Genomic DNA, 8,484 nt, shown 5'->3' with positions numbered 1-8,484 from the left:
TTAAAAAGAACTTGCTCCCTTTTGATTAAATAAAAATCCCACTTCAATATCTCTTTTGATGAAAAAAGGAAATAAAATAAATTCTTTTAATTTAATTTCTCTACACTTATAAATGTGATCTAAGTGGGATTTATCTTTCCACTTTCTCCTCAACCACTCCTCTTTTCTAATTGGTGGAATCTTGTCTCACATGGATCACCACTTTCTTCTCAACCACTCCTCTTTTCTCATTGGTGGAATTTTGTCTCACATGGATCAAGCTCTATTATCCCATATTGGTTGTGAGAAGCCTCTCACCTCCATAATTTCCTTTATAAGGGAGAGCCCTCTCCTCATGTTAGACACCCATGATTATGCTATCGTTATGCTACAGGTTTGAAGACCAATTTTTGAAGGAGTTTGAATACAAAAGCTTTTTGTGGAGAACTTCTATTTTCTTGTCTTTTTCTCTCTTGCACCCATCATGGAATTTTAGCTTAGATCTTGCATTTATAGATTAGATTTTGCTTTCATAGATTAGATCTTGCTTTCATGCATATTTGAAGATCATGGAGACTAGCATTCTTGCTTTTCCTCTTTAAATCTCTCATCTCATGGTGTACTTGCATGGGCACAAAAATAGGTCAAACAGAGGGTCTCCATTGCAAACCCTTGCACTCTATGAGTAGAGAGCTATGGATCGATTTGTGAGGGCTCATTTTTGAGTTTTCTTACATGTAATGATTCATAGAAGTGTGACAACATTTTAGCACACAAAGATCACTTGGCACACACTAGAATTTTCTGTTACTTGGCTCCAACTGAGAATTTGCTCGACTTCAACTAACTTGCTTGACACCCACTAATGATCTTAGTTTAAGCTTTGCATATCACCTTGTTACAACTTCTTCCTGTAATGTTTCTAAGTGTGACCAACCTCTATATTTGTGAGTATGTTATCAATACATCATTTAACCATTGTCTTAACTGATCCTTGCACTTCATTACAACATCATAACTCAACCTTTCCCTTAGGTGCTCTTGTTACATCTTGTTTATCAAATCCTCTTTATCAATCAACTAAGTGATAATACTTGGATCTTATAAGAAAATATCATCCCTACAAGTAGCAGGTTTGACATCAATGACAAAACAATGATTGAAAACATTCTTTTAACAACAGTCTTCTTTTATTGCAACAATCTCTCTCTTTGATCTTCAACAATGAGTTTTTCAATCAGATTTCCAACAATAAAAAGCCTTAGAAAGAGCTTTCCAAATATCTTGAGCAGTGTGTTCATAATTTTTGGGGTCATAAATATCAACAACCATCTTTTGACCTTTTGATTGCTTGCATATCACTTCTTATACCCATCATCCTTCTCAATATGTGGCTGTGAGTTACCACAAATGAAAGAGAGTTTCTCCTTCTCAGCAATATGCATCTCCATGATTTGAGACCACAAATCATAGTTTGTTTCATCAAGTGCAATCCCTGCCTTGAATGATGAACCTTCGGATTGAATAATAATGGGAGCAGATTTGCTCTCATATACTTCCGAATCTAAATCAGCCATGGTTCAATGAAGGGATACAAATGATTCAAGCTTCAAAACTCTGATACCAACTTGAAAATCAGAAATCAAGACAAATATTTTTCATTCATGTATTTACATAAAACTGTATAGGTACAAATATAGTTGTGTGCCAAATACATAAAGCTACAAGAAAGGAAACAACTACAGGAAAAAAAAGGAAAGAATCAGTTCAATATTAGAAACAATCCAATATTGCAACATTAACACATGTGAGTATTTATTATATTATTAACACTTATCTTTTTATATTATTATATTATATTTATTAATTTTTAACTTAACTAACAAAGAGAATGAAAAAGGAAAACTAATCTGAGAACTTGTGATAATTGCGCTCTTCTAAAAATAGTATTGGGATAGGTGATCTTCTAGACTTCATTATGTGAATATAATGTAGATCCAAAGAGTGCTAATTGTTCCATTTATTCTTATGAAAAATGAATTTGTTTGAATCATTACTATTAAACATAGATCAATGAATTTGACTTTAACTATATAATTAAATTAAGAGAGAAATATCACAAAAACAAATATTCTCGTGACGTTTGCAAATACGTACGTATTGTCCGCAGTCCAGCCTCGAGACAGGGAAAGCGGCGACGCCAAGCCAAGGGACAAAATTTTTGCATTGACAAAAGTACATATCACTCGTAGAAACGGGCAGGCAAATGAGCGGCTAAGATGCATGCGATGTCGTTAGCCGATCCGTTTCCCACATCAGCTATTCGAAACCACCCTCCATCTGTTTAATGTTATCTCTTTGAGTAAATGTGATTGAAGAGAGAATCTTGTCCACACCAATCTCCGGAATGTAAGGAAAAGTCTGTACAGGCAAATATCTCTTTTTAGCTGCAAGATTAAAGATCAAATAGACGCTGTAAACTATTAAATCATCTTTGTCCTCATGTGCATCCTCATGAGAACCCAACCACTCACTCACCGTTCATCGATATCTCGATGAAAGAACAACTTCTAGTATCTGATTTCACTGAAGGCGGGGGCTAAAACAATGTCCTCTACTTTGGACCTCGATGAAATGGAAGTGTCAGAGAGAGGACCAGACTTGGACATTGTAATTGCAGGAGGGGGATTGGCAGGTTTGGCTCTTGCCCTTGCCCTTCAACACAGAGATATTGAAGCCCATGTCTTCGAGTGTCACCCATATTTCAAGACTGATACGGCCACTGCAATTGGCATCGGCCCCAATGGCGTCGCTGCCCTTGATGGGATTATGCCCGGCTTGAGCTCCATCATCTCCCAGGCGGGCACTCACACAGATTCAATCATAGTCAATTTGTTAAGAAATGGGAAGGAAGATCCGCCCAGGGTAACAAACATGCCGCCCAAGGAATATATCACTGTTAGATGGAAATCTGTACAGGAAACCTTGGCAAGTTTGCTTCATAACAACAGGATTGTGTTTTCGCATAAGATCATAGGTTACCGCCCTTCTAAGGTCCCTGTCTCTGGCCTTTTTAGCTCTGTTCATTGTCTAAGGGCCAAAAATGCCTGATAACCAATTTTCTTTTTGCAACTGCAGGGTGGCGTTGAGGCCTATTTTAGATGCGGAGATGGCTTGGATAGGGTCAAGGTCATCTGGACTAGGCTTCTGATTGGAGCAGATGGGATCTGGTCTGCTGTGAGAAAACAGATGGTTGGGGATCCCCCAAGGTATCTCAATATGGTGGACTGGAATGCACTGCTGTACAATCCACATCTCAAGTAAGCTTTAGAGTTAGCTATGAAATTGAACCAGTGGGTTCATTTCTTGTGTTTATGTTTAATAAGAATTTAGAAGTTTAAATGACTCTTTTAAAGATAATAAGACAAATTTCAGCCCTCGTCTACTCAAATCTACAATTTTCGAAATAGTGTAATTGAGGTTACTGTTTTTCAGAAAAGGACTTAAAAATTTGTCATAAATATTATAACCCTACAATATTAAATGAATTTGGAAGGCTTTATCTTGTAACGTTGAATTTTATTATTGTGCTTCAAAGGTAGATCATTTGTTGCTGAACATAGAGAATTTTATACATTCTGAATGATTATTTGTTGAGTGCACTGGTGTTGAGCTGAAGGTTTTTTTTAGAAATATTTTAAAGGTACAATTTAGTTATACTTAAAATTTAAATTTCTAAATTTGAAGCAGCTCATGGAATCAACAATACAGATATAAAAATAAATAAAGTTTTTTCCCCCTTTTTTCAAAAGAATTAAAAAATTTAAATGACTATAAGAATCAAATAATTTGCCAATAGTGGCATGTTGTGATGGTTAAGTTGTTGCGTTGTTATCCTTGCCATCCAGGTTCAAATCTCATGGGGATGAGGTCCCCCGTTTGTGGCCTCACTGGTTCATAGCTCCAGGTGAAAGCATTGGTGGTACTGGTGGGCGTGTCGCGCTAGCACTACCGGTCACGTTAAAAAGTTTACCAGGCGCATTTAAAAAAAAAAAAAAAAAGAATCAAATAATTTTTTAAGATAATAAGACAATTTTGAGCATTAGCCAATTTCACCTGCTCAAAGATTTTAAATAATACTATTAAATTTACTTTTCAAATTATTCCAGATTAAATTTATAATAATTATATATTAAATCATATTTCATTGATGCTCAAATATAATATCACCTGACTTACTACTTTTTGAGCATTAGCCAATTTCACCTGCTCAAAGATTTTAAATAATACTATTAAATTTACTTTTCAAATTATACCAGATTAAATTTATAATAATTATATATTAAATCATATTTCATTGATGCTCAAATATAATATCACCTGACTTACTACTTTTATAACTTGGAAGATTACATTCTTTCAATTATTTTACTTATATTCATATATGATTAATATATTTTAAAAATCCATTAATGTCTTGTGCGTATTCTGGTTTATATACTTATCTAATTCACCCTTCCGCTAAAATTGAAGTATAAGACACTGGGTCACATTGAGAGTGTTTTCATGACTTTTCGTGGGGCATCCTATGATTATTTCTGGTTTATATACTTATCTAGTTCACCCTTCTGCTAAAATTGAAGTATAAGACACTGGGTCACATTGAGAGTGTTTTCATGACTTTTCATAAGGCATCCTATGATTATTTCTGGTTTATATACTTATCTAATTCACCCTTCCGGTAAAATTGAAGTATAAGACATTTGGTCACATTGAGAGTGTTTTCATGACTTTTCATAAGACATCCTATGATTATTGATTGTTTGAACAGTACAACTAGTAATCTTCTCCTTCAGCAGAAATAAAACTGAGTATAGGATCTATTTTCTAATTAGCAGAGTTTATCACGGCATAAGACGAGGAGAAGTTATTGTGCGATCAGAGGAGAATATGCAGGTCCACAGCATTATAGCCGATGCAGGTACCAAGAAACCCACTTCTCTTCTGATTTCGGATTTGGGATTGTAAATTTCTCCATTAGTTTTTTATAAGAGCCCAAAATGGGACTGTTTTTTCATACTCCTAGATTGTAATGACATGACTTTTAGTAGTGAGTTTGAACATACAATTCATATATACAAGGGAAATAGAAGTTTTAGTAGATTTACACGGCCAACAACATTTCAGAATTAATGAATGATTACAGGGGATTACACTCTGTGGATTCTCCGTAGGAGAGATGAATCGGAGGATTTGGCAAATTCATTGGTAGGAGGAAGAGGTGGCATTGGCATCCCCGGTTGTAAAGCTCGTGCTCTTAAACAACTGGATGGCCTTGAAGGCTGGGACAGTCTTAGAGAAGCCATTGATCTGACCAGTGAGGACATTATATCAGAAAGAAAGATCATGGACAGGATACCCCTTGATAAATGGAGTGATGCAGATGGTCACGTCCTCCTCATTGGTGATGGTATTTATTGTTTTCCCCTTTCACTTTTAACTTATTCTTCTTTGAACTCTTATATCCATATGAATAATAATGGCGTCAAACATGTTTGCTTGCTTCAATGTAAATTATGAATTAATGCCATTCTTAAATATCAAGGAATAAATTAAGATTGGAAAATTTCAATGAATTAGTCGTTCAACCCATTTTAGTGGTTGGCTTGCTCCTTACATTTCTAGCTAAGCTTGATTCCACCTCGCAGACAAACTTCTTCAAGCAGGGGAAGTTTTTTGTGGTTAGATATAGTGTTGAAGGAATTGATTGTTTAATTGTTGGCAATGGTGGATTCATTCAGCTGCACATGCTCAGTATGTCGGGCCAGGACAAGGCGCCAGAACTGCAGTTGAAGATGCCCATCAACTCTCTCTTCTTCTTCAACTTGCAAGTCAGCCATCTTTCACAGAGGAAAGCATTAGAGATGCTGTCAAAAGGTAATTTATCAGAGGCAAAGATAATATTTCATGCATCTGGTGTTGATTAAGTCTTTAAATGTGTAAGAAAATTCTATTCGCAGCTTTTGACAAAGGGAGTTTAACAGGTTTGAGGAGCTGAGAATTCCGAGGATGAAAAAGATGCAGCAGTATGCAGCGTATTCCACAAGGCTTCCTAAATTTGAACCTGAGGGGTTTAAGAATTTGACAATGGAAGAAAGAATGAGAATGGGTGGGGAATATATGAAATGGGTTCATTCATATCCCAACAAGCAGGAGGGTGACCCTGACTCCACCTATTTCAAATGAGTATGTTTCTAAAGTTGCCAATATTTATGGGGAAGGTCATCTTCATTTGATAAAAGATTGGTATCCATATAATGGTATCAACATTCTTATTAAAAAAGACTTTTTTGTTGTTTCTTATAATAAGTTTGTTATTAGTTCATGTCCATAGGGAACTACTTTTTTTTATAGCCCTCGCCTATTAATTTGTGAAATCAAAAATTGTTATTTTAAAAAAAAGGTTTGATAACTTTTATTTTAAAATTAATTTATATTTATTCATTTTTAATTAGTATAAATTGTTCTTTAATTTTAAAAATAAGCAGAAAAAATAATGAATAAACATCATTAATTCATTCATTAACAACTTTCATGTAGTGGCTTGTATTTGCAGGAAGTTATAATAATAGGTTAGGGTCCGTTTGGCAATGGGAATACAAGCGGAATAGGCATATGTAAATTCTTAAAATTTTGAATTCTTTGTACCAAATCGGAATTGGAATACAAAATAAAATAGGAACACGTATTCCAATTTTGGCCCAAAAATGAGGTTTTTCAATTCCACCCAAATAGGTGGAATTGGAATACGTATTCCTATTCCAGTTTTATTTATTTTAAAAAACATAAATTTTTGGGTCCGCGAATTCCTCATCAAATATTGGCTGAACCAAATATAGAATAGGAATATGTACCCCCATTTTCTATTCCAGAATAGCTATTCCTATTCCCGTAGCCAAATGGGCCCTTAAAATTAAAAATTTAATAGTTAGAAAATAGTGAGTTGAGGTAAGATATAATAGTTTAAGAACGAAAATTTAATTATGTTAATTGAATTGAATTTAATCAATATTGGTTTAAGATTTTAAAAAAAAAATTTCATACATATTAAAACATATGAAGAATAATAATTTCTAAAAAAAAATATAATACAAGTGTAATGTTAGAATTGACTTATTCTCTTTAAATTAAATTATTAAGATTAAAAATAATTATCATTCAAACTACATATATCAAATAATAGTTTCTAACATAAAAATATTTTTAAATTTATAATATGTAACTATTATAACTAAAAAATTATTTGATAAGTTTTATGAGTTTGATATAAGTCTTATGTGTTTCATATTTTATATATATTTCATATTAAAAATTATTGTTTAATAAAGGTATTAAACAATTTATGGATCTCTTTGAGTATGATCAAATTATGCCTTGGGATGTTCTTAAGGATAAATATGCTATCCCGGATTCCCATAGAAGAACTTATAACATGATTGTGCAAGCTTCTGTTGGTCTTCCCACTGTTTGTCACACTGATTCTCTCAGGTTCCTGAAGTGCAAATGGCCTGGTGGTATCATTACTACTCTGCTCAAAGCTAAGAATATTTATAAAATCATTGATTGTAATATTGATATTATCAATCATATTAATGCTGTTTGGTACTCTTCTTATGATGCTGATGCTTTGAAAAAGTATTTTGATATCTTGTGGAAGAATCCCGTGGAACCCAAGATTAGATGTTTCAAATGGTTAGTTTTGTTGGACAAGCTACCTATAAGGAGAGATTTTGTTAATTCTGATATTTGTAACTTGTGTAGAGTTCCTGAAACTGGTAGACATATCCTTCTTGATTGTATTTTTGCTAAAGAAATATGGAAAATGTTTGGCATTGTTTATCCGATTAATGTTAATATTTTTGATATTATTTTTGTTCATATTAATAGTCTTCCTAAAGATACCAATTTATTTTGGAATATATTGTCGTCTAACATTCTCTGGTAGATTTGGAAGTGCAGGAACGAGGAAAGGTATCAAGGTAAGCATAGGGATCTTACTGAGTTTTTTTGAAAACTCACTTACTTTAAAATCTTCTTGCAGGTGCAGACTACTATGATGATTGAACGGGACAAAATGAGGAGGTTCTTTCGTGATGGGCATGCTGCTCTTTACTACCTTGAGCTTAAGCGTGGGTACCAGTGGCATAGTACTTTGGATGATCTGCATGTTTTTGAGCAAGCTTGCAATAGATTGAACAAAGATATTAGAGAAAAAGAGAATGCCAGAAGAGAAGAGTTATTTATGTTGGTGCAGATTCAAGGGCATAAAAGTATAGTTTGGATGGAAGGTCCCTTAGGCTGGACTGCCTGGGTTGACAATCACTATGATCTTCTCAGCTAGATAGTTTTGCTTTTCCTCCTTTTGTTGCTTTGTATGTTCAGCTGATACTTTCTCTTCTAGGTGAGGCTTGGCCTCCTTATGTATATTCGTATTGATACTCTGGT

The 8,484-nt window shown here is 34.1% G+C and overlaps 1 protein-coding gene across 2 annotated transcripts in view; it reads left to right on the top strand.

Moving 5' to 3' along the window:
* Positions 1-2,448: 2,448 nt before the first annotated feature.
* Positions 2,449-8,484, top strand: part of LOC149572572 (uncharacterized) — a 6,087-nt gene continuing 51 nt past the window's right edge. Inside the window, exons 1-7 of one of the 2 annotated variants that reach the window (XM_089811739.1) lie at positions 2,449-3,033; positions 3,118-3,299; positions 4,878-4,960; positions 5,186-5,449; positions 5,781-5,916; positions 6,024-6,225; positions 8,081-8,484. The exon at positions 8,081-8,484 is cut by the window's right edge and continues 51 nt beyond it. In XM_089811739.1, the coding sequence (XP_089667865.1) occupies positions 2,587-3,033; positions 3,118-3,299; positions 4,878-4,960; positions 5,186-5,449; positions 5,781-5,916; positions 6,024-6,225 (1,314 nt within the window). In that variant the 5' untranslated portion in view covers positions 2,449-2,586 and the 3' untranslated portion in view covers positions 8,081-8,484. Of the gene's footprint in view, positions 3,034-3,117; positions 3,300-4,877; positions 4,961-5,185; positions 5,450-5,780; positions 5,917-6,023; positions 6,349-8,080 lie in introns of those variants that run through there. The other variant, XM_089811730.1, reaches the window with a different exon arrangement.

Source organism: Cupressus sempervirens, chromosome 2 (genome assembly GCF_028749045.1).
Source record: "Cupressus sempervirens isolate cs-2001-9-10 chromosome 2, ASM2874904v1, whole genome shotgun sequence".
Taxonomy (NCBI): domain Eukaryota; kingdom Viridiplantae; phylum Streptophyta; class Pinopsida; order Cupressales; family Cupressaceae; genus Cupressus; species Cupressus sempervirens.
This window is presented reverse-complemented; position numbering and strand designations above follow the sequence as displayed.